The 25,472-nt window shown below is 41.2% G+C and overlaps 1 protein-coding gene across 13 annotated transcripts in view; it reads left to right on the forward strand.

Moving 5' to 3' along the window:
• Positions 1 to 25,472, forward strand: part of THSD7B (thrombospondin type 1 domain containing 7B) — a 481,009-nt gene that overhangs the window by 401,058 nt on the left and 54,479 nt on the right. For all 13 annotated transcript variants that reach the window (XM_046944128.1, XM_046944125.1, XM_046944127.1 and 10 more), the window contains one exon: positions 5,294 to 5,472. In XM_046944128.1, the coding sequence (XP_046800084.1) occupies positions 5,294 to 5,472 (179 nt within the window). The remainder of the gene's footprint in view (positions 1 to 5,293; positions 5,473 to 25,472) is intronic.

The following is a 25,472-nucleotide window of genomic DNA, read 5'->3' on the forward strand; positions in this document are numbered from 1 at the left end:
TTCCCCGGCTAGCAAACTAATAATGCATACAACGCCTCAAATCCTTGGATGTTAGGGGAAAAGGAAAGATTAAACATTTTTTTCTGTGGCGATACTACATCTTGTTCAGATGCAAGTGAAGTTGTTAAAAACTTTAAGACTCACAGATTTGTTAATAATGTTTGCCCTTGAGGCAGGATTTAAGCACCTGGAGCGAGCTTGCTTAGGACAAGGAGCTCCTCTCATAGCTCCTGGCGTGCTGGCAGTCCCTGCTCACATCTGCTGGGACCTGCTGGAGCAACCCCAGCCTGATGCCCGGCTGGCAGAGCCAGCCTCTTAACTGCAGTCTGTTCTCAAAGCTGTTTTCACCTGACTTAAAGTGCAAGGTTGCTTTGTAGGAGATCCCAGAGCTCCAGCACAGCAGAATGTGGCTCACTGGGTGCCATGGTCCACCAGGTCTCGCTAATGAAGTCCTTAGCTATTAGACTTTCAGTGCTGCCTGGATTTACCGGTGTTATTCTACATACTTCACAGCCAGTTACCAAATGAAGGTAAATATTAATAGGAAAATGAATCAACTCTTTTTCCCCACTACCTTTGGTGTGTGTAATTAGAAACATTTCTTCAGTGTCACTGTCCATTTTGCTTCTCCCTTGTTTGCTGAAAGGTGATCTCTTTTATCCTGGAGGCTCCAAGGGAAATCACTTGTGTTATTACCAGTGGCAGTCGCGGTGATGCACAGAATTGTCCCTTTCTTGGTAATGACCTTGAATTTTATGAAGTACCTCAAGGTTTACTAACAAGGGTAGTACTGCTAGAAGTTTGTTAATTGAAATGATGAAATATGCTAGAGAGGATACAAATGAGTTTAAAGCCAATTCAATTAGAAGTGCATCTGTTTCCAAAGCTGCTGGAGGAATGCTGTTTATTTTCAAAACACTTTTCAGTCAGCCTCTTGGAATCCTTTTGGCACATTTGTTTAACACTGTGCACAGACCTTACACCCTCAGCAAATTTATCACTTGGAAGTACAACAATCAGGTAGATGTCAGTGTCTCCCATTAGCCTGTAAACCTCCTAATTGCCTGCTTCCCCCCACCAGGGTCTCCTTGCAGATGTGGACAGGGACACGGAAGGGTGCTGCAGCCCCTCGCTGGCTGTGCCTAGTGTGACCTGTGTCATTCTTGTAGGGAATGAAACTGTACGACTGCAAAAACTCTCTTCTCAGTGCTGCAGTGCAATCACTTTGTGTCTCCTACCACCTCCACCTGAGCCCTGTGGCATCCCCAGACCATCATTCAGCCACCTCCTCTGCTCTTCTGGGTTGCACAGCAAAAATTGAGACAAGAATAATAGTTTTTGCACCAAGCATTTGAGCCTTGGTCTCCAACACCCACCAAAACATCATCTTTGCTTTATTCGTCTGCCTTCTCTTGCTTCATCTCTTCTGGTTTGCACAGAAAAAAAGTGAGACGAGAATAATAGCCATGGTTGCATCTTGTGCCTTCCCAGTACATCCTGTGTATTCTGTGGGCACTTTGTTTATTATGGATGCTTTAGCGACGAGGCTCCATTTGTGGCTTGTAGAGCAACATTGTTCTTAATGAATAAATAATAGTAAAATGAGCTTGGCAGCCTAGGTAAATGCATTTGTTCATCCTATTACGTTGGCAGTGTCTCAGTAGTAAAACAATAGCACTTAAACATGAAAAAGGCTTATTTGATCATCCAGTACAATTTTTCCTGCCAATTCAGGACTATTCCCAGTAGTGTGTTTCCAACTGCTTACTTAAATATCCCTTGCATTGGTGTTTGCATCTCTATCTCACCTGCGCTTGCAGCCCCAGCTTGGTGACACACAGCAGCCTGCTGTTGGTTCAGATGCTGCAGAGTTTCTCAACTGTTGTTTCTAAAGTAAAGGGGCTTCAGTTCAATGGTGTTTGAGATTTTGAGGAATGAAAAAAGTTAAAGGAAGCTTCAAGAGAACAGAGAAACGGGCTGGGCAGGGCTGGGGAAAGGAGTGTGTCTTTTTCCTGCAGAAGGTCTTGGAAACTCAGCAAGTGTTGGTACCAGGTTCTACAGGAAGAGAGAACAGGGAATGCAGTGGATGAGTGAGGTGTTTAAGGATGACACTGACCAAACATGGCTGAGCTTGAGCCTGGGTTGAGTTAATCTTCCCAAGCTGAGTGACGGTAACTCAGAAACACATTTATGTTCTTCCCTTTTCATATTCCTTTACAGTCAGAAATATTTTTTGGTTTTGATCTGTAATTGTATTTTATTGTTGCTTCCACTGGTAATAGCACATAGAATTTGCTATTAACAGCTGGTGTTAATGGTATATCTCGTTTGTGATTTGTTATGCACCATGCCAATGCTAAAAGCCTACTGGGAATGCCATGACAAGGTTTACTTTCTGTTTCCAAACCAAACTCTTCTCAACTTCTGACACTGCCAGGCCATTGCATGGCTCCTACAGAGAAAACCAAATATCCCGTTCTCATGGGCACTGGAAGGGCTGGGAATGAGCTGAGTACAGCAATATCTTCTAGTTTCTCATAACAAGGTATCAATGAAGGCATGATATAACTGTGCAGAGGGCACTCATCGCACAAATGTTTTTGCAAACAAAATTGTTATTGAATGAAACCTTTGATTGTGGGAATCTCAGCACAGGATAAACCTCAAGCAGTTAATGATGATATAATGACAGCTTGTGAGAACGTCTTGAAAGAAGATTATAATCCCTTTCTGTCTTTTTACCATTATTTAATATGGAACATTTGTTTCTTTTGGACATAAAGGTAATTTACTGCTCTATTGGCTTGCTATTTTTTATGTATACTTAATTTAGTTTATATATGTGGGTGAGGAAACTCAAAATGCAGTAGCTTGGTCTCTTAGCATCAGGAAGTCTTTAGAAAGCCTCTGGTTCACTGAGGGATCTCCGCAGCACTTCCCTGCAGTGAAGTGGAACAGATTTCTTCAGTTTTGTTTATTAAAACTTTTCTTTTCTCTTTCTTATTTCCCTATTGTTTATGTTATTTCATTTTTATTGTAGAGGTAAGCCTTGAACTACCAAAAGGCTTAGCCTGTTTTGCCTTCACTGATAAGCTGATAACCCCTCTGTCTAACCCTCCTTTTAAACAAGGCACTTTCTTTGTTTCTGTTAAGAGTTAATTACCCAGGCTGTCATACAGCCCAAGGAAAAGCGATATTTCATATGGTGGTGGTACAGAACTCTTTGAAGAACTCCCTAAGAATTGGCGCTCATGAATCTATCATGAGGAAATTTCTTTTACTTATCATAACATATTATGAACCGCGTTGAGTGACAGCCTAAGCAGGTTGAGTAGAATATTAGTGAGAAAGCTGTGAGTTTCATTTTGGATAGAAAGCAACTCTGTAGTGGAAATATTTAATGTGTGCGTGCATGGGTGTAATCTGAGCTAGATGAGAACACAAAGCATGCAGAGTTTAAACGTCCCAAACATGATCACCACTGCCATGGATTGGGTAGGAAATAATCATGATATCACTAACGTCAGTGGCTCTGAAGCCGCAGATGAAAAGGGAATGCAGCACACAGAGATAAGCAGGAGCAAAGTGAAACATCGCACACTGCACGAGGACAACTGGGCAGCTGTAGGAAAGAGTTACAGCAGGAGCTGCTGGGGGGAATGATTGCAGCTGTCAGACGGCCGGGGTGGCCGTGCTGAGGCAGAGGGAGGAGAGTGCTGCACGAAACCAAAGAAGAAACAGAGCATCACTGAGCTGAAGGAGGGAACTGCTGTTGTTTCCAGCAATTTTTAAGGCACTGTTTACTAAAACAACGTCAGTATTTCTTGTGCTGCTTGATGGGAGGATATTTTCTAGGTGGGGGATGCCTAACCAAGTCTGAAAGCTTTTTCTCCACAGTGAAAGGAGGAGCGCATCCACATGCTGCTGCTGTGGATCGATGCTCAGGATGCAGCACAGTCCTGGCTTGGAGTCAGTAGCAGGTTTGGATGCAGCAGAGCCGGTAAATCCGGCTGCTGGGCACGACTAATCTCCCTGCCTCGACTTCAGTGTTTCCTGGCTGTTCAGGGCTCCTGTCCAGAGGTTTTGGAGGGAAGCTGCTGCTGCTTTCTTATTTATTATGTATTTTTGTGCTTTCTCCTGCTGTGGTGACAGTCACCTTGATAGAGAGTGGAGAAATCCTTCTTAAGAGCATAATTAAATCAGCTGATTTTGTATTCTGTAGGTAAGGTTTACATTGGGAGGGTTAGAGACTGAAAACCAAACAGAAAGGACATAAAAATGAGTAACGTCAGAAATGTGGTAGGGATGAAGTTCTTTTCTTTCCATTACCTTAATTACCGGAGCTGTCAGAGGACTTAAGCCTTCTGTAATAAGGGCTGATCCTAGCAGCCACCGACTTTGGTGGCTGAACATGAAATCTCTTTTTTGTTTAAATCTAATAGCGCTTAGAATCATGTCAACCAGGTAATGGAAACTTGAGAATGAACATAGCGCAGTGAGCGGGGATGTGCAGGGTCTTGTCAGCATGTTGGCCAAAGGCTGTGGCCAGGCATTCCTGGAGACCTCGAGGGCTCAGGCACCCTTGGAGTGTGCTCTACAAAATCTCTCTTCCCTTGTGCAACTGGGTATGTGAAGAGGAAGCCTGGCTTTGTCCTGAGAAACCCTGTTGGGTTTTGATTCAGTAAGGTGCTGCTCCCGCAGCTGTCCGGAGTTCTGATTTGAAGAGGTGATCCTGGAAGCACTTCAAGGCAGGGGAAGCTGAAAGCAAAATCTTCGTATTTTACTTAGGAAATACAGAGTGGTCAAAGCAGTTGCAGAGATGTATGAGGAGAACTACCAGGAGAAAGATGGGGTCGTGTGTTCCCTTTGCTTCTCCCAGGAAGACATCCCACCCAGATGCAGAACTTGTGCTTCAGAGGATGACAAAATTCAGTACACTTAGTTCTCCAGAATATGTCATGTCCAAATTCTTACAGTGGGGATAATTGCTCTTTGTTGTCTACTGCCTGCTTCCCAACAGATACCTCTTGTCAGTGTGCATTCTTTACATCAATAAGCTTTATCGTGGCCATCCTAGTGATCATTGGACTAAACCAAGAAATTAGTTTTAGTCACTGCTCTTCTCTGCAAATAATATCATAGTTTTGCATTGGGAACGTGCTGGCAGGCAGCCAAACTTCTTCTGAGAAGTCCTCATTTGGAGTTGATGATACAGATTGCAGACAGACATTAGAGCATCGGAGTTCATGAGTTGGAGTGATTATAAAACCTCTGTCGTCAATCTTTGGTTTAGGTTACGTTGAAGAATCTTGCACGGTTCCTTGCCCGTTTGATTGCAAATTGAGCGACTGGTCCAGCTGGAGCCCCTGCAGCTCTTCCTGCGGGACAGGGATGAAAGTCAGATCCAAATGGCTGAAGGAGAAGCCCTACAGTGGAGGCCGTCCCTGCCCAAAGCTGGATCTCAAGAATCAGGTGAGCGTGTTAAATCACCAACAGAAATGTCACTGTGCTGCTGCAGTTTTAATTGGGATCATTAGGTAGCGAGCTGGCGTTGCAGTTACAAATAGGAGTAATCTGAGGGGTCTGGCTTTGCTTTGAGTTTCATGGGCAATCCTAGAACTTCTTGAGGGTTGAGGGGAAGGTGCTCATGTTACAGCAGAATGTGACCTGAGGCACTGTATTTCTTATGTAAAAACAATTTTTATCTCCCAGAGCACAGGAAGCTCTGGACAAACAATCCCACCTGGATGGCGTATAAATATCAGAGAGCTCAGATGTCATGGATGTTTTTAAGATCTTTAATTCTCTCTGGGACGATGGTAGCTGCAGAAACATGCATTTGTTAAATATATGTTGCTATTTTTAGCAGCGTTTCCCTTTGACACAGCACGAGTTCCCTTCAACATTAATCTCTGTATATTCAGTATTAAAGTGTCCCATTAGGGGAAAATAGTCTTTAAGTTGTTACTCTTAAGAAAAATCAGCATCTGTTTAAATGCTTTTTAATGCTATATGTATATCTACAAAACTAATAGAGGTTTCCTCCGTTTACTGATTATTTTGTAATGCTAATTAACACTGATGAAGCACTATATAGTTTAGCCTGTTCTTTACTGCTTTCAAATTCAACTATGAAAATTAATTAATAGGATGGAAACTGTCATGCCAAAGGGACTTGATATATTTATGTATAATTTGCAGAGTGAGTAGAAATAGATATATATATGAAAAATGGGTTGCATGATATGTGTAGAAGGACTTTTAACAGCAAAGAAGTATTTGTGCAGCAGCTTGCAGGCGCTAGAGCTGCTGGATCGTGTTTACCGTGCAGTCGCTGCCACAGCTTTGTCCTAGGAGGCAGCACCACTTATACCACCAGATTCTCTACTCATGTCGTTTTCCTCACAGTTTATTCTTACTGGTGTGAGAAACTTGTTAAATGCTTTTTCTTTTGCATATAACTGTTTGGAATTCATAGGCAGTAGCCTAACAAGAAGAAAATATATAACTGCAACAAAGTGCGTGTTGTCCATAGCTCAGTGCTTTTCTTAATAGATCAGAGAGGTCACCAGAGAGGCAAAATGAATTCCCACAATAAGTTGTTTGGTAACAATAAGCTCCTTTGTAATGAAAACAACCAGGATTGTTACCCACAGACACAGCAAACTACTTCTGATGAAAGGTAACGTTGCTATAAAGCGTTGCCTATTCCCACACACATTAAATGTACTAATTTCAAAAACCTTTTTAGAAGGTATTGAAGGAAAGAAATTGTCTAAATTGGGAATTCACGTCTCTGTAAGGTTTATTAGTGTATGGTGCTTGCACAGCATTACGGATGGTAGCAATATAAAGGTAGTTGGTGCTTTTTGCCTCTTTCCCAGGGAGGTAAGACTCCATGTGTATGTGTGTGTATATGCACATACAGGTATATACACAGGTGTGTGTGTTTCTCTTCATTGGCTCCACATGTGCTTCCTACTTCTTTGAGCAGTAATGGAGTCTCGCTCTGCACCCACTGGACTTTGACTTCCAGCAGTGATTTAGAAGTGCTGAACTCCTTAGGCACATTGCAGCACGAGGACGTTCCCTGCCCAGATGGCAAAATGAATTAGCTGGCTGCACTGATGTTTAGCTCAGCTGAACACGTCTTTAATCCAGTGTAGGGAGGATTCTCTTCTTTTTCCTCTGATGTGAACAGTGTTTAAATCCTGGAGCAAAACACTACAGAATTCTGTATATGTTAATATATGACTTTCTAATTATTTTTGCATAATCATATAATCTGGTTTAAATACCTGCAGTACAGTACTTTTCTTTGATATCAGACATGAGAAAGCTGGGTCACCTTGGTGCGAGGATTTTCCTTATCTTTCTCTGGTGACAACGCTGTATTGTGTTCTGTGCTTTGATGAAGACCTTAGACAACTGAAAACCAAGAATGAACTCCTGTAGGTGCCAGCAGATTTTCCTTATTATCTCCTCTACTATTTTTAGTTATCTCTTTAAAATTATTGCTCCTGAGCTTGGGTCTTGCTATTGCTTAATCTGTTGCTTTGTAGAGCCCTCCATTTTCCATTTTAAAGTCACTGCTTTGGAGCGGAGGGCGATTTGCAAATTAAAACAATTTATTTGACTGGTGTAAATAATTACTAAGTCACATAAACCTTTTTATAGAAGACTGTCCTCGTAGAATCAGTTCCATCGTCATATTGTAGTTTTTCTGGTCTCTTCAGAACACAACTTTTTAGCATAAATGTAGTTGAGTACAGTTAATATATTTATATAGACACTGAGATAATGACATATTCCTGCATGATATTTCTTGGAGTTTATGCTTCTAAGTGTTTGACAATTGTTTAAGTGTTAGTTGGGTGCATTTTACCACGTCTTCTAAAGAAAATGAGCGTTGCATGTAGAAGTTGTGGAGCTCTTATCTAAGGCTGTGATTGCTTTTGAACAGGCAATTGGATTATGGGGTCAGCTGGCAGATGTTCTTGGCTGTGTAATGCATGTTAAAAGAGGTGTAGCTTTACTTTTTTTCTGTTTCTGCTGTTATTTGAATGCACTTACACAGCATGCAGTTGCTAAGCTATTTAATATGTAGTTCTACATGACTAAAGGTTAAATATGAGTTATGGGAGGCTTATTGCTTGAATATTCTCTAGTAGGTTTTTAGGATTACTACAAGAAAAATGTATCTTATTTTAAAACTCATGAATTTCCAGGGATTATCTTTCTATTGATTGCTCTAATATCTATTCTTGTCAAGACTTTCCCTCCTTTTCCTTCCTCCTCCTCTTGCTTCTACCTGGTCCTGCTAAAGGACAGATATCCCAGCATGCAGTTTACTCACTTTGTACGTGCTGGATCTATTTAAGTAGCAAAAGTAGAAAGTATTTGAAGTTTAACCTTACTGCTTTATTTAAAATGAACATGTTGTTCTTATTACGTCCAGCTGTAGACAAGGTCCCATCCCTTCTCAAATATTTTGAACCAGATTTGATGAAAGAAGGTAGACATGAAAGATTTTTGTTTCCCCCTTCTTCAGGAGAAATAACTGACTGAGAATTGGAGAATTGCCTCAGCTAGAGGAATACTTGCAGCCTGGCCCCATTTGTTGGGTTTTTTTTAGAAAAATCCCCATCAGAATTTGGCTTAAAATGGAACATCTGTGTTTTGAATGCTGACCTTTCTATCAGACATAGGGAGGGAAACCTGTTTTTGAGCATGTGTGTTGTTTGCAGGCTCCAGCAATATCAAATGCTAAGGATTGGGATAGCTCTCTGATAGAAAAATGTTTTCAGGTCAGACATTCACTTTTACCTGCAGTACCTTTTCAAGGTCTTGTTTATGCATATGACCAATGTGAATACTTCTCCGTGTAAAGTTACATAGATGTGAACGAGGTTGTGGGACTGAGGTGGTGATTTCTGGTGTAAGTAGGGAAGCTAGCTTACGGCTTGTGAGAACAAGACTTGAGCAGTACAATGCAGGCCAAGAAGCTGCCTTGAGTTGAAAGGAAAGAAGAAATCATACTGCAAAGGCAAGTCATTAACCTCTGAAAAGGGGATATAAAAAGTCAGAACAATGGCAAAAAAAAAAAAAAAAAAAAAACAGGAAAGTTTGATGAGGCTATCCTTGAAAAAGGGGTATAGTAAGTGAGAACCTCCACTGGGGCGGATTGTTATGAGCTTGGCATGCAGGCTCTTGTTCATCACTGGCAAAAATGCATAGCTAATGGTGGTGACTATGTTGAAAAATAGTGCTTTGTAGCTGAGATTTGCTCTATCCAATTGTACTCTTTGTGTCTGTTGTAGTTTCCGTGGGAATAAATAGGAGGCATTACTTTCAGAGTGACCCACATACAATATTAGTAAAGGCTTGTTCAGGAGCAGCCTTTTGTTAAGATGCTTCCAGGGCTTTTCACACTTAATTTCCTAAAAAAAAAAAAAAAAAAAGTTTTAAATAAGCAACACAGCAGTGTACAGACTAAAGTTTGATTTACATTCATAGTGGTTTCTCAAGGCAATTTTTGGCTCATGTTTTGCAAGCTAAGTTTCTGTGATCCAAAAATGCCCCAGCTCTGAGCTTGCGAGCTTTAGACTGTGTCAGAAGAACTCTGCCTAAGGAAGAGCAACGTAGCATATCTTATCACAAGGCACTGTAATGAAACAAGGTCCATTTTCACTTAGGTAGGTAAATGGTCTCAGGAAGGGCAGTAATTCTGTATACAGTAACGTTTCTGAAGAGGCAGCATAGAGCACTACTGCACTTCTCCTGTTTTAATTCCTTCAATTTATATTCCAGTCCTTACTGCTGACATGAAATATTGACAACAACTTTTGTTTGTCTTTATGTCGCCTGCCTAACAGTGAAATATTCAAATAATAATAGTCACTTAATTTTGATTGTCGGTCTATGAAGTATGTTATGTTTTACTTTGGTGTAATAGTTGTACTGTTCCTTTGCATGAATATATCTTTCATGCATGCATCTGCTTATATTTATCTGTACATGTGTGTGCATGAAGCATTTTCAGAACTGCTAGGTTCCTCTGTTATAAGTTTTAACCCAGTGTCTGTCATTGCTGTCAACAAATCAGCTCACATCCGATTCCTGGGTGGATACCCCTTGCATGTCGGCATTCAGAAATTGGTCTGTGAGAATATAATTCGTAATGCATTGTCTATAAACAGCTCCTGCATAAACGTCTTCTTCTATGACACAGTTTGCCAACTGTCAGAAGGCCCCTGCGTGACACTTTTCAGAAGGCAGCCATCCAGTAATGCCAGCAGGTTATTTCTGAGCTCCGTCACGTGCTGCTGTATCAGTGACACCAACTGTGGGAGATCCCTTGCTGTGGCATGCGAGGGCACGGCTGAGCTGTGTGTTCCTCCAGCTCTGTCTATCAGTGCTCGTTTGCTTTGTGAGAAACTTAACTTCTGGAAACAAAAATGCTACCCTTAACCTCAGTTCTACCTTCGGAAGATCAGATTTCCTCCCACTCAGCGCTAAAGGGTGGAATTGCAGGATAGGAAACATTTGTCCTCTGATTCTAGTGTGTTTTTACAGTATCATAAAAATACTGTGGTGTTTCTTTTTCTTGCCTGCTGCAATCACATGTGAGAATATCCAATGTCAACAAATAGTGAAAACCTCATGGTTACCTTACACGTTTCTTGCTGTGACTGAAAGTTTTGATGGTCAACTGTAATTTATTTCATTAAAAGTGCATAAGTACCAAACCAGGTCTGTACAGCATGGCTGCTAGCTCAGGTTCCTTAGGAAAGTGTCTGAAAAACCAGCCATATGAAGGGGATACTGTTACTATTTCTAAAGAAAATACAGCCATTTCCCTTGCTGCCCTCCAGGATAATAACCTGTGGCATGTGCTGTAATTTGGTATCCAGTTTCACTAGGTAGCCACATTGGATTTTCAGTTCTTCTGCAAGTTTTCTGGCAAAGAAAGTGTCATACAAGCATATTTTCACTACTGCCATTCATGAGAAGTTTTATCCTTGTACAGTTGAACCGTTTGGCAACTTCCTACATTCCCTACCAATGTCTTCATGTAATTTAGGTCAGAGCAGGACTTTTTGCTCTAAAAGTAACTGATGCATTTGCACCTGAACTGAATTTGAACTGAAAATTTCCCCAGAATTATTTCTGATTGAAGTGCAAAGTTCCTGTTTCTTGTTGTTGAAGAAAGCAGTGATTGTTTAATACAGCAGCATACTGCAAAATGTGAAAGATAGGAGATACACCAGAAGTGCTTTGTGCAGAGGAGATAGAATTAAATGGAAAATCAGCCACGAGAGGTTGGGTTGCCCAGTGGATGAAGTATTAGCATTTCACCTAAGAAACTGGAGTTAAATTGGCTTGGGCAATGTTTTTAAGGGAATAAGTTTGGTTTGTGCTGAATCTCCTGTGGACAATATGTCATGTTGGAGGGCCAGCGTGCACTGTGTGTCATAAATCAGTGTGACAGCAGCTAACACCGAGACTGAACTTACACTTTCTTGTCTTTGTCTTAGGAGCAGAAGAACACAGAGGATTGATGCCTTAGTTGTTCCTTGGCAGCAGATTTAATCTTGGTGGTTTGGTTGTTTTTTTTTTTTCCCCACTCCTTTCTCGTTTTAGAACATTTCTATTTCTCCTCCACAAAATCTTGCGGTGGAATTTGTTCTCAGTTTTAGGTTCACAGTCATTATGGAAGTTAAATACAGCGTAACAGTTAAAATAAGCAGGTAGGTTTTGCTTTAATTTGAACAAAACCAAGAATATTCAGAGTAAAAGGTGCTGGTCTGTCTTCACCCGAAGACGTGAAAATACAGCTGTGTGGCATCATGAGTTTCATCCCATGTGACTCAGTCTTCAGAAGCAGTGAATTACATAGAGGTATGGCCTTTCTTGTTTTTGGCAAATTAAAGGTGTTAACGTGTTTCCCTTTACTCCTCTCTCTTTTGTAATTTCTATGTGTACCAAATTAAGTTTCCAGAATAGTATTCTGTTGATTGCAAAGCAGCGTTTGCTATAATAGAAGACACGAGCATGGAAATTTCTTTTGAAATAGATTCCAAGTCAAGTAATGAAATTAATTACAATAATTGATGATTCTGTGGAACCTGACATTTAGTGATCTCGAAACTTTTTGAAGTAGGAGCACAACAAGATATTGGCATTACACAGGAGTGCATTAAGCAGGAGGCGGTGTCTGAGTGGGTCTCATATGGGCCTCTGTACTTCCTTGTTGTGGGCTTGCTCTGCTGTGGGTGCAATCTCCAGCCTGGCAATTAAGATTCTGACCACTTTGTTGGTTTTCTGGTGGACAGCATCATCTTTTAGAAGGACTGAATTTTCTTACAAAACGAGAGAGGATTCTATTTGTCCTCAGTTTAAATGGCACGTAAATTCAGCTGCTTGATTTTATTGTAAGAGGAAAGGGATTTCTTCAAGATGGGTCTGGCACACCTGCATGCTGTGACTGCATTCCAGCTTTCAGAGCAGAATGTTCCTACCTCTGTACTAAGTGTAGGACTTCACAGATTCTGGCTCTTTTATGAGTAAGAGGCAGTAATTTGGAATGAAGTTGCCGTTCAAACAGGGAGAATGGACAAGAAACTATATGCTGTTATCTGTCAGAGCGACAGAGAAGCCCAGCCACGCTCAGACACCTCTTGCATTATGATCCTGAAAATAACCCTGGTCTTGCCTTCATCAGTATTTAATATAGCTGTGTTGTTCCACGTACAGCAGTTATCACTGATTAATACTTAACAAGTGTTAACATTTTTCCCTGGTGCAGACGTTTCTTGTGGCCATTTCCCAGAATTTATACCCATATCATGTGTGAAGTTTGCTTTGCTTTTATGCAGGGTGGCTGATTGATAGATTCAGGAATTGATTTTATTTTCTTTTTATGTTATTTAATTGGTTTCCTCCTCCAAGACAGCAGAATAAAAGTGAGAATTACCTTCTGTATTCCTCCTGCTATCTCTTCACATGGCTGCAAGGATTGTGCTGAGATTCCACCAGCTAAATGCGTGCATTTGAACTGCAAGCTGAATACATGAATCTCACATCTTTTTTAGGTGGCAGCATCAGGATCATCAGCATCACCAAACTGCTAGCTGGAATATAAAGCACTTTGTGATTTTGGATTTTAAAGCCCAATTACAGCTTTCTGAGTGATTGCAGAGGCAACCCCCGTGTCAGGGAGGTCTGTTGTTTAGAAGAGCTGTTTTCCAGAAGTTGAAATTCATTCTGGTCACATACAGGTTGGTTTGAGGAAAGAAAGGAGATACTGTCTTCATCATACAGCTGTGCAGGGCTGGCCCCGTCTCCTGGGGTGCCTGTTGTAGCAAGCACACTAAGAAAGCAGCTGCACATACAGCTCTCTGGGAGAGCACGGCGTGGAGCCTGTGTAAGATAGGGAGCATACATTAACATTCCCAGTGAAGGATTTTACATCTGCTGGGGTGGAGGTGCCCTTTGGGCTGATGCCATGGGTGCACCATGTTGAAGGATCCTGGGCACCTTCCTGCCCCTAATCCTCATCTCCAGCAGCACCTGCAGATCCCATGGGGAGAGACAGTATCAGAAGGGCATAAACTAACAGAGAGCCTCCAGAGGAGGGCTATGAAGATGGGGAAGGGTCTGGAGGGTAAAATGTGTGAGGGGCAGCTGAGCTCCCTTGGTTTTTCACCCCAGGGCAGGGGAGGCTGAGGGGAGGCCTCATGGTGGCTATAGCTCTCACAGGGAGCAGGTGGGCAAGCACTGACCTTACGGGTTCCTTCCAACCTGGGATACACTGTGGTTCTATGATGGTGTAAAGGTCGTGACATCTTTCTGCTATAAATAAGTGTGTTGCAGGCTATAGCGACCCATAGAAAAACTGAAGTCGAGTGGATTTTTATGTATTAATGAAATGCAAATGGGTAGATTCTTCTGCATATAGATGTATATTCTGTCCTGTCTAATTTTATTTACTGCTTCTCACTTGAGGAGTGCATAAATCAGCAGTCCTGCGTAGTCTGTTGTGATATATTACTTAATTAAAAGTTATGAAGGCTTTTAATCCTTTATATAATTAATATTATTTTTGAGTCAGCCATTTCCCATATTTTAACTTAACCAGGAAAGATGCATTGCGTTACAGAGAGAGCATTCTGTGAATGGTCGTGCTCACTAACAGCTGTGGCACACAACAGCGTCTCAGATGCTCCAGATTGGGTTTGGAATTGGAACTCAGAACCAAAGATAGTTAAATGTTACTGCACCTAAGAAAGTTTATGTAGCATTGATTGATTATAGTTTAACAGCGAGTGTAGTCCATGTGTTTGTTACACTCATGGATTAGTTTTAAAGGGGGTGAGACGCAATGTGGTTTCACAGTAAACAGATTTTAGCTACACTTTAATAATTTAAAAAGTATTCTTAAAATGGTTATTTATGTCCTAATTGAGTCTTAATTTAGTGTTCTATATTAGTGCGATCATTGGGTGATTGATTTTGTTTTAGTTGGCAGGTCATGGTATTATTTTTCACTTAACAAAGGTTGTAACTGATGTGAATTTCTTCTCCGTAGGAGTCAGCATTAAAGAATTGGTATAGTATGAAAAATGATGTGATTTTTGTAGAGCAGATGGCTAATTTGAGGAGTTCTGCAAAATCTGAAAAAAAAAACCACCTAAGAATGATTTTGAGTTGTGTGTTTCAGAGGAGTCACCCGGCTGGAATTTTGCTGTGTTTTGCTCCCTCATTCTCAAATGTTATCTTTGTATGTTGAAAGCATGTGCCAGTTTCATCCAAAAAGCTCTGAGATTTCAAGGGAATGTTGGTATCCAAACTTGGTATTACGGATTCTGCATCAACCGTTCGTAAGATTTGATGTCAGTTTGGATTTCATTGACAGTAAGGGTGTTTTGCAGAAATAGGAGTTTCCTATAGCCGGGAGTCAGCTGCCCTCTGTTGGTTGGTTCAGCTTTGCTGTGGTTTGTGTTTCTTGTGGTGACTTTGGATGGATGGGGAAAGCTTCCCCTGCCAGCGGTGTGTTGAACATCATTGGGGTCCCTCCAGTAACACGGCTCTGCTGTATGCATGGCATGTCTTTAATGAACTTTCCTTAACCTGACTTCAAATTCTGAATCTTCTTCTTTGAGAATAGAATTATTATTAATTAGTATGAACTTTGGCAATTAAAAATACTAGACTGAATGCTATCTGTCAGTTCTGCTGGTCAATCTGCATCAAGAATTTATTCCGACATCTGTTCAGTCTCGGTGTCCTTGACTCTCTAATAAGTTAGTTTTAAATTATGATTACTAACTAAAGATGAGAATTTTTCGTTCTCTGAGTAAGTGGTATTAAGTGGTTCGTGAACTTTCTAATTAGCTACCAGGCATAAGTATATTTTCATCAATGTTCTGAAAAGTCAGAGTGAAAAGAGTAATGTTGAAGAATAGTGAGGCTTAGCAGTCTCTTCTAAGTAAGGCTCTGAAAAGTAATGAAAGTCTCATCAGATTCTTCTTTTAGAATGTCTTATTACTGGTGATAATAAATATGCATTTGTTAATGATCTTAGGCGATGCAGTATGTGATACATGGGATTTAGGCTTTTCACCTATTTGCAGTGATGTGCTGGGGCTCAAACAAAGTGTGAAACACCTCTGACTTCCCTGATTTCCAGTGGGAATTCTGTGCACCTCCTACTTCAGCCGAGTCCTCAGAGTGTGAGGAGCCCTGGGCTCCCAGGTCCGCGTTTTCACGCAGTGTGGGCGTTCAGCTGAAGTGGATGGACTTCCCTGAGGCACCTCAGAAAGTTGGTTTTGGTTTGGTGGGAGTGCTTAGCGGTGGGTAGGTCTGACAGGATGGCCTTTATGAGTGTACACATTTCCAAAATTTCTTAAAATAAATCCAATCTGTTCCTGTAATTTAAATTCAGTTTACTCACAAGTGGCCATCTGGAATATAGATTTGTATGTGTAAATCATTCTCTTGGCAGCACAGTAATAGTATCTTCGCTGCTATTAATGCAGTTATTAAGGAATTTTTTCTTCATAACCACAGATCTGGACCTGAATCAAAAGGCACAAGCCACATTTTTACCCATCTTATGTATACCTTCCTTTGTGAGAACTTAAATCTTAAATTTCAATCTAAATTGTAAATGCAGATTTTAATGTAAATCTGTGCCTAGGCCTGTTTATGTTAATATAATATATAGTTTTGGTAATGCTTTGGTCCCAGCCAAACAGCACTTTAAATGGTGTTTTGGTTCAGTGTTTTGGCTCAATGTGTCATTTAATTAGAATTTGCTGTACAGGGTGTGATGACATTGCTTTGTAAGAACGCTCACATCTCATGCGTGCTTGCTGCAGGGTGCAGCGATTTACTTCCACAAGTGGCAAATGGGGATGAGAGCCAACACTCAGATCAGGCTGCATGTTTGGAGAGTAACATTTGTAAATGCATGGACGTTTGTTTTTTCCTTTCACGTGGCTCTCCCCCAACTAATAGCTGGTTGTAAAGCTGGATGGTAAATGAGCAGATTTATATTTGTTGGAACACAAACATCAGCAAGTACTTTAGCAACTAGAGTAGCAATAGATATTCATTAGAAAATCCATTGGAGAAATCAATTATACTTTGAGTTTGTCTTGTTGAGAGAATGGAGGTACTTGGTCTGTGTAAAGCAGGCATTACTTGAGCGAGCAGCAGGTGGGCGGACAAAATGGGCTTCATGGATAGTCTCACAGGTGAGTAAAATAATAAGAAAAGATTAATTTTCTATCCCTCGTGTTCCCAAAGCAACCATTGACAAAACAAGTAGTTTTTAAGGGTGAGAGATGGGAGATTGTATCTTGCAGCGCATGCTACATACACAGCTCATCAGTCCCGAGGAAGAAAAGCGATGATTAACCTTGATCAGATTAAACATTTGCATATAAAAGAGGCTTTTCTTAATATTCATTTCAGGTCAGTGTTTGATAAATGACTCGCAGATTTTCATCAGCGTTCTGGTGTCTTAATTTTTGTAGAGTAAACATCCTCTCTGGAGCTGTGTGCAAACAGCAGCTTTTTCAGCATCACGCAGGAAATTCTAAGCACAGGTTGGATTTTCATGCTAACTACGGAAATTAAACCCAGCCAGAGGTGGAGAAATACTTGTTAAGCTTAACTTCCTTTCTTTTCCTCACCCCGTAGTAGTAACGTAGCATATCACCATGCTGAGAGGTCAGCAAGGCAGAGAGTATTGTGAGCCCTTCGGACAGCTGTTACATGGCACAAAGAAGTGAAGGATTTACTTTTTGAGAGCCAAATGTTGATTTTGTACAGATCTCTTTTACTTTGTATGCTGTAGCTTTTTCAAAAACAGGTATCAATCCTTTCTAGCAGGTCCACACCTGTTAGTTACATCCTGGGTAGAAGATCATCCTTAGCCAGAAGAAATCACAAATAATCAGTATCTGACAGGTGATGGCAGAAAAAAAGACTTAAAACCAGGAGTTCTTAGCTATCTTTGAAACTGGATGTGGCTATTTCATCACAGTTGTGCCTTGCTGTTGCTTTCCAGGCATTAGGCTGTGCAGAACAGCACCAGTGACGGCTGTATTGCTCCAACCAAATGTTAGCCCTATCATCTCTGGCCAAATTCCCATTGTTTAATTAAATAAAGGCAAATTGCAATTAACTTTGAAGACACCCGTGGCTGGCCCTGCTTTTATAGAAAGCAGTGTTCATGTACTCAGGGTTTCCCTTTTGTCTGTGCATTTGGTGGAGGTGAAGCCTTTGATCCAAGCCATACATAACACCCATTGAGTGGCCTCCCTGTAGAATGGCCACTTGTTCCACATCCTGCCCTCGCACGCGTTTTGTTGGATCGTGCTCTAGCTGCAGACTGCATAACAGATGAAGTTTGACTCTAAAAACGGAAGGGTAGTTTTTTGGCTCAAGTGGATGTTTATCAATGGAGTTAAGAATGAAAGGGAGCAATCAGTCTCCACATGCTTCCCTGAAATGGGTCCAGCAGCATTTGCAGCACTATTGCAACATGTTTGAAATGGTGAAATAGGGAACGTTTGTTACTTTGAAAAGACTGTGGCTGTTTTGAGGGGAAAATAGAAAAGTTTGGAGCACGTCAAAGTCAGGCGTGTGTAAAACGCTGCCTAGACTGTATTGCAGGCACCCAAGGACAGGGTGCTTCCCTGCTTCCCAGGACAGCCACAGCAACTGAGTGAACCCAGAGCTAATGTAACTCTATTCACTGTCATGTACAAGTGTTGTCAGAGCTCTGTGCTTTACATTTCAGCTGTTTGCTTAAGCTGAAGTTAGGTATAGGGGTATCCCTTCATTAAGTTCAGTGGTAGAAACTTTATTTTAGTTTGTTTTAATTGAGGTATATAGGTTGGAGTGTGTAAGGTAACTGCTTGGAAGAGGCCTCCACTTTTCAGTGTTACTGGGCAAACCTTGCTGGCTTTTATTGTTACGTTTCATGTGTATAAGGTTAATGAAATTACAAAAAGTAATTAAGAAAAAAACTAATGAAATGAAGAAAAATCTGATTTTATAATTGATGGTTTTAATTATTATAAACAGTTTGTTAGAAGAATGGAGGGAAATTCTTCCATTAAATAATAAATATAATAAATAATAACTTTTCCCCCCAGTTTCCACTAAATTAAATTGATTAATACTCCTTAACAACTGTATGGAAGGCAGCCATCCTCTCTGGGGGCCTGGGCTGCAGCTGTGCTGCCTCCTGGCCCTCAGTGATGCACTTGCTGGGAAAGGAGGAGGCATTTTTGGCCTAGAGGCAGTTACGTAGAACAGGTATCCTTTTTAGAATTACATTTTGGAACAAGCTGTAAAAAAAAAAAAGGATTATTTTAATCATTTTACATTAGTCATTGCTTAAGTCAGTTTATCTTTTCTTTGATATCACAGAACTACCTAAACCCAGTTGTTAAGTGCTAAAGACAAATCCCGATTCATTACCTCCTTCTAGCCAAAGGTCAAATTTTCAGTGGTCTGGAATTTAATTTGCATTTAATTCAAGGTTTCATCAAGATAATTGTCTGTTTGGTTCGCTCCTCTAATTGAACGTTTGCAAGAAAATTAATGTCTGATCACCCCTGGGAGAGAGGAGGTGCAGCACTGTTGCACTCCAGTTTTCCAGCTTCACCAAGGAAATGCACCCAGGAGAAGCATCCCGCTTCCATGGGACGCAGAGCTCTTTCCTCTACCATAGTCAAAGAAGTTGCAGGCTGTATTGGCAGCTGAAAACATTATTGTAGTCTGCCTTGGCATTAGGAAGATTGTCTGCATTACTCCAGTGAAAACTCTGATCCATCCTCTCTTATTTAACAACCTTGTCATTCCCAGGCTGGCTGGATGGATGTTTTTTCTGTCTTGTCTCTGCTGAAGTTTCCATTAGTAGCAGAAGCTCTGCTCTGTGGTATTTTACTGCCCTGCAGGTGTTTTGGGGAGAAAACAGCTCTCTTCTCTCATCATCAGAGCCATCCCTCGCAGCTCACAGTCTCCAGACACCAAACCCTTCCAGCCACTCCTTGCAAGGTGGGAGCTTCTTCCTCACAACCCGATATTTCTCTTCTGCAGTTGTTTCTGCCCGCATGTGAGCAAGTAAGTGCACAGATCTGCACGCAGTCCACAACTGAGGATCTTAGCAGGGTTTGTGAATCACTATAATTGCATCCTGGCATTCTAAGAGAATGCCTTCCCACCCTGCGTTTTCTTTTTCATTTTGTGGCCATGTCACAGACTGTTTCATCCAGTGCTCTGCCTGGATGCGTTTTCCTCAGGCTGACCTCCGAGGGTGTAGCAGATCTTGTTGTTGTGTTGTTATTAGTCCCCAAACACACGATCTCTGTGGTGAATCACAGCCTCTCTCTGCTGCCCAATCTGTGCATCACGCGGCTCTTCCTTCACACTGTCCCGGATCTCTCTGTCTAAAGATGGCACTTAGCTTCATCAGTAAACCTTCAGCAGGACTGCAGCTGTTTGTGTGCTGCCGTACCTGGTGAAATATTAAGACTGGCTTTAAGACCAGTCCTTCAGCAGTGATGCTAATAACTTCCCTCCACCCCAACGTTTCCCATTTAATATCATTGCTACTCTCCTACCTCTAGCACTTTCATGCCAAGTTAAATTTTTTGTACTAATCCCCATCTTCTTCAATTTAAGTAGTAACTTCCCAGGTGATGCTGTGGTAAAGCTTTGCTTAAATCAGGCAGCTGAGACCTGTTTCATTTCCTTTGTCCAGAAAGGGAGTTTTCATCTCTAAGAAAGGTATCAGATTAGTCTTCTATGCCTCGCCTGCGTTAAACCCAGGTGGTATTTTTCCCCATGTTCTCTCAGCTTCACTGACTTTTATTATTTCTTCCTTAAAAATTGCTCTGAAGTCTTGCTGCTACTGCTAAAGGTAGAATAAAGGGTTTTAGTTGCTCTGATGTTTTTTTTCTGTATGGATGGGACATCATTTATTATTTCTGATCACATGATATTGTTCTTGTCTTGCTTTTTTTTTAATTGAAACTAACTGCCCCGTGGGAATTCTCGTATGCCAGTTCTTCCACAAATCTTCTCTTAGGAAATCACTTAGTTCTTAGTACTTGTACACCTTTGGGCTCTTGAGATACACTGTCATCCTGACTGGGCTAGTTTCTATGTGGTATTCATCACAGACTGTCATGAAAATTGAAGCATGTATTCGTGTAATTTGGAGTTACATACCGTCTGTAATCTGTACTCCAGCCTCACTGTGTAGTAGTTCCACTTCTTTGCAGGTCATCTCTTCATGCAGCCAACACAGCTTTTGTTGCTTGTTTTAGTATTTTCTGGGTTGGTTTTTGGTAACTGCCTCTTGCTGAGCTCTGGTGTTTTCTTCAGCTCCACGTGAACTCTGTTATCCCTGCTGGACTATCTCTGTCCATTCATCTGATTGACTAGTGAGGCCTGGCACGCTGCCCTGTAGCTTTCTCCTACCTGAGATATGGGTCCCTGTAAGTATTGGCATCTTTGACTTTAAAAATGTCTATTGTCTTCTCCAGGCAGATCATTCAACCTCTTTATTAGCTGACTTCCCTGGCGGGTTCCCCCTGTGTACAAGCTGCCTTTGGAAGCCAAGATGTGTGATGGAAAAAGCCTTTTCTAAGGGGTCTACAAACTGCTGTGGCAACTTTACTTTAGACTCAGCATATGAACGCATACCTCAATTTTCTTTCTAGAACCAGTAATTTTATTCCTCCTTTTTTTTTTTTTGTAATCAAAAATGAAACTGAAATCCATCAACTTCCAGTTTCAGTTAACGCTGAATTAACTTGTCAATAACTGCTTTAGGAATATTTGGATCTAATGTTATTAGCAGCTTTTGTTCTCCAGTGAATGAGTATTCTTGTTAGTACATATATCTGTAATAACACTGTATAAGATACAGGTCTGTGTCGTGTTCCCCACCAGCATCATCACAACAGAGTCATTGTTGCTGTGGGGTCCTTAGGCAAGAGATTTCCAAGTCGTGTGTCATCTTGCATTTTTGTCATTTTGGAAGAGTCTCTTCCTTCCTATGAGACTTGTTGAGGTGGAGTCATCAAGAGTACAGCATGCAGCAGTTCCTCTTGGGTAACAACGAGAATCCCAACACACCGGTGTAGGGCTTCTCAAACCCTGCCTTCCCCTTCTTCTCCTCTTTCTGGGAAGAGATTGAGAGGAGTTTTAGGTTTCATGTCATTTAGTGATGTTCATTTGGATGGCCTGCAGAACTCTCGGTGTCATCCAAAACTTCCACCAGTAAATGTTAACACCTCTCTCTATCATCATGTATTCCTTCTACCGCGCGTTTGCTTATACTCAATATTCAACCTTTCCACTCTTTAGCCTTAAATTATGCATAAGTTTAAGAATTCAGCTGCATATATCATCGTGTGGAAATGTAGAGATGTTGGCAATTGGTGTTTGATGAGGGGGGTTTTTCACCTTGTAATTAAATAAGCTCTGTGAATGTTAGTTCACATGAAAAATAAATAAGAATGCATGATACCAGCCCGGAGGTCATAGATAAAATGAGGCACTAGAGTACTGTGGGAAAAGGAACTTTACAAGTTAATGATCTGAGTGGTATTACTGGATAAAGTTTAGAGCAAACAAGAATAAATATGTGAAGATTTTTAATAGCGTAGAAAAGTTTGAGAATAACTTTTAGTCATTGGTTTATCCCGTTTGTCCTCTGGAAATGTTCACCTTCAGGCATGCTATCCGTGAGTTCAAAGACAAGATATGGACCCACACAAAACGGTTTGCTAAAAGGTCTTCATTTATAAATAGGGCAAATTTAGGAAAAAGGATCTGTTGTGAAATACCCTGGTCATTTTTTTTCCCATTTAGCCCTCAAGTTGCTAAACATTGGAAGGTCATGCTTTACAGACGTGTTTGGGAATGCGTGGCCACAGGGTAGTACAAAGTGGCCAACATCAGTGGAAGAGTCTCTATTCTGTCTTTGTCTGTGTCTCAAGTGCACTCAACTGGTCAGTTATCTGCAGCTGAAATGGTGGTCCTGACTGCATGGTGGTCTCCTACCTCAGGTGCTCACTTCACATCCGAGTCACTTAGTGTGTTGATGGCTTTCAGTAGGTATGCTCTTAGACTAAACTTTAGCTGTACTCGGGCAGGGCTTCATTGCTAAATAGCAATGACATTCATGAAGTGCATACTCCATAATGAATAACAAGTTTGAAGCAGGAGTGACCACGCTTATGAAGATCAATCTAAGCAATAGGTGTGTTTCCTAACAGATGAGAAAATCCAATCAGATTAGATTGGTTTATCTAGAAGACTAATGAGCGTGACGTCTAAGTAAAGACTGCTACATTGGGTTCATTGCTTGTGTGCTGGTTTGGGCTGAAAAGAGGCCGTTTGTATGATATGTGACAATCTCAGCTTTTTAAAAAGAATAGGTTTTGGTCCCAGTACAAATACTGTGAAGTATCCAGATCCCCTGAACAACTGCATTCTCTTCTCCTTTTTCATTTGCAATTCTTTTTATTCTTCATGACTCTTCCAAATTAGTGCAGTGTTCCTCTGTTTGTCGCATAAAATGTTTTTTTTTGTTTTGTTTTTTGTTTTTTTTCCCTGTGCATCAGCTGCTACAAATAGCCCAAACACATCAGCATAACACAGAAGGGGATAATAGGCTAAATTATCCTTGAGCGGTTGTGGTTGTAACTGTTTCATGTCTTATAGTGCTATGTAAATTTGATTCTTTGCTGGGTCCCACAGAAGTATCTTTATTTTGACTACTGGAAGGCACAGTAGGGTAAATGGATTAAAGAAGGGAACTGGCTTTTAGCGCTATTTCTCATCAGTTTTATGGTAATGCCTTCACTGAGGTGGTTGCTGTGTATACGCATAAAGCAGATCTGCTCCCCAAAAGTGGTTTCCTATTAGATTCAACCAGATGTAAAAATAAAATAAAATCACAAAACAATAGGAAAGGATCAAAAAGTAAAGACACAGGTAGCAGTGCTGAGAGAGTTTGGTCATACAGGTTAATAATAGTAGGCATAATGTGGTGGTGACAATATCTTAGCAACGTTATTTTTGAAATAGCAAGTATGAAAAGCAGCAGCCAAAATTGCAGAGGGCAGTGCAACCCAGATGCCACGTCTGGCTGGCTTTAGGAGGAGAGGTGAGCCTCACAGTAAAAGTGGATCTTGAGAAACTACTAAAAGCTGGAACGGGGGATGATATTTCATATTAATTCCAGTTAAGTATTCCAGGGAGGGCAGCATAAAGAGAAGTATGAGAAGTTCAGACATGAGTACCCTGTGCTGGTGTCATTGACAGAGCGAAGTGGGGACAACTGAAGTGAGAGCAAGAGGGCTAAAATAATGTGTTGGCTGGAGAGCAACACTTCAGATATGACAGCGTAAGTGCTAGTTTAAAATGGAAGTTGAAGCCATGGGGGAGATAAAATTAGCCACAGACAAGATAGGAAGAAAGAAAAGCAGGAGAGCTGAGAGATGGCTCTCCGGTGCCCCATAAAAAGGAGGATAAGTGGAGGGAGCAAACTTATGAAAGGCATAGCAAAGAGTCAGCTAACTCGTATGTAGTCTTTCTTTGGTGCAATATATATAAAATAACTTGTGACATCTTTGAATCAGAGGCCAGCCTTTTGTTCCTTGTCTGTACATCCAGCTTTTGACACCACACAGGGATGCCCAGTAACTTTCTGGCAGGAGCACTGCATCTGGAGGCAAGTAGTGCACATCCTTCTGCCTCGCCAGCCATCCTAGGACTGTAATTTTGAGTGGCACCTGGTGGCTGCTGATGCAGTTCCCATGCTGGAGTGTGCTCTGGCAGGCAGTGATGCACTCCTCCTGTGTTAAGAGACAGAAATTCCTCTTCAAGAAATGTTTGCAAGGAGGCAGGAAGAAAGAAGTTACCGTCTTTCAGAAGTGAGTGGGAAATTGTGGGCTGGGCAAGGTTCATGTAAGAACGGGTACACCATTTCTACAGCTGCCCCAAATCAGTGCCCTCTAAAATACACTGGTTCCCCTCCTTTCGCCTTCACCTCCTGAGCCTCTTCTGGCTGCTCTTGGGCTCTGTGCCCTCTCCATGGTCTCTCTGCTGCTGCCACCAAATTCAATTTTGCAGCCTGTAGAGCTGGACCAAAATAACTCATTCAATTTTTTGCCTACATTACTGAGCAGCCTTGGGCTGGCTCTGAAGGCAGATGGGTATTTAATTTGACATTTGTGCCTCTGCAGATCTCCTCTGTAAGCTGGAGGAGCAGCTCTGGCGCTGTTGCGGGGGCCAGCTAATGCAGGTGAGCAATTGCCAGCGGAGGAATAATCTTCTGAAGAGCAGTAATATGTCAGGTTATACTCCTGACTTCTCTCTATGGGATGATACAGCTCAAGAAAATTAAACCTAAGAGATAATTTGGCAACAGTCTTATTTTAAATACTGATTAATGACTATTGCTTTAGCTTGAATGCTGCTCCTGCTCCACTCATGTGATGTTTTAATATGGCAGTGGAATTATGATTAGTGCATTTAAGTTTTTAATGTTCAGATAGTTAAAATGCCCCCATAATAATTGCTGCCTTTAATACTCAGCAAAACTATTACAGAGATATAATTGCCCTTTAGTGTTGAAAGGAAGAAACCAGGATCCTAACATGATCTTGAATGCCTCTTTTCTGGTAGCTTAAATCAAATCCTTAAATTTGAAAGTCCTTGGCAGCGAGTTTTAGGAACTTTAATTAAAAAAGAAGTTTTCCATAAATAAATCAAAGCTGAAAGACTAGAGCTAGAGATAGAGGGGTAGTTCAATAACTGCAGTATCAAGTGCAGTAGAAGGTACAGTAGGATATGTACCAGGAATCCCAACCTAAAGCATCCACATCAAAAACCAAGTTCACGTGCAGAAGTCTGTAATCCAAACTGTACCT

Source organism: Gallus gallus, chromosome 7 (genome assembly GCF_016699485.2).
Source record: "Gallus gallus isolate bGalGal1 chromosome 7, bGalGal1.mat.broiler.GRCg7b, whole genome shotgun sequence".
In the NCBI taxonomy this organism is placed as follows: Eukaryota; Metazoa; Chordata; class Aves; order Galliformes; family Phasianidae; genus Gallus; species Gallus gallus.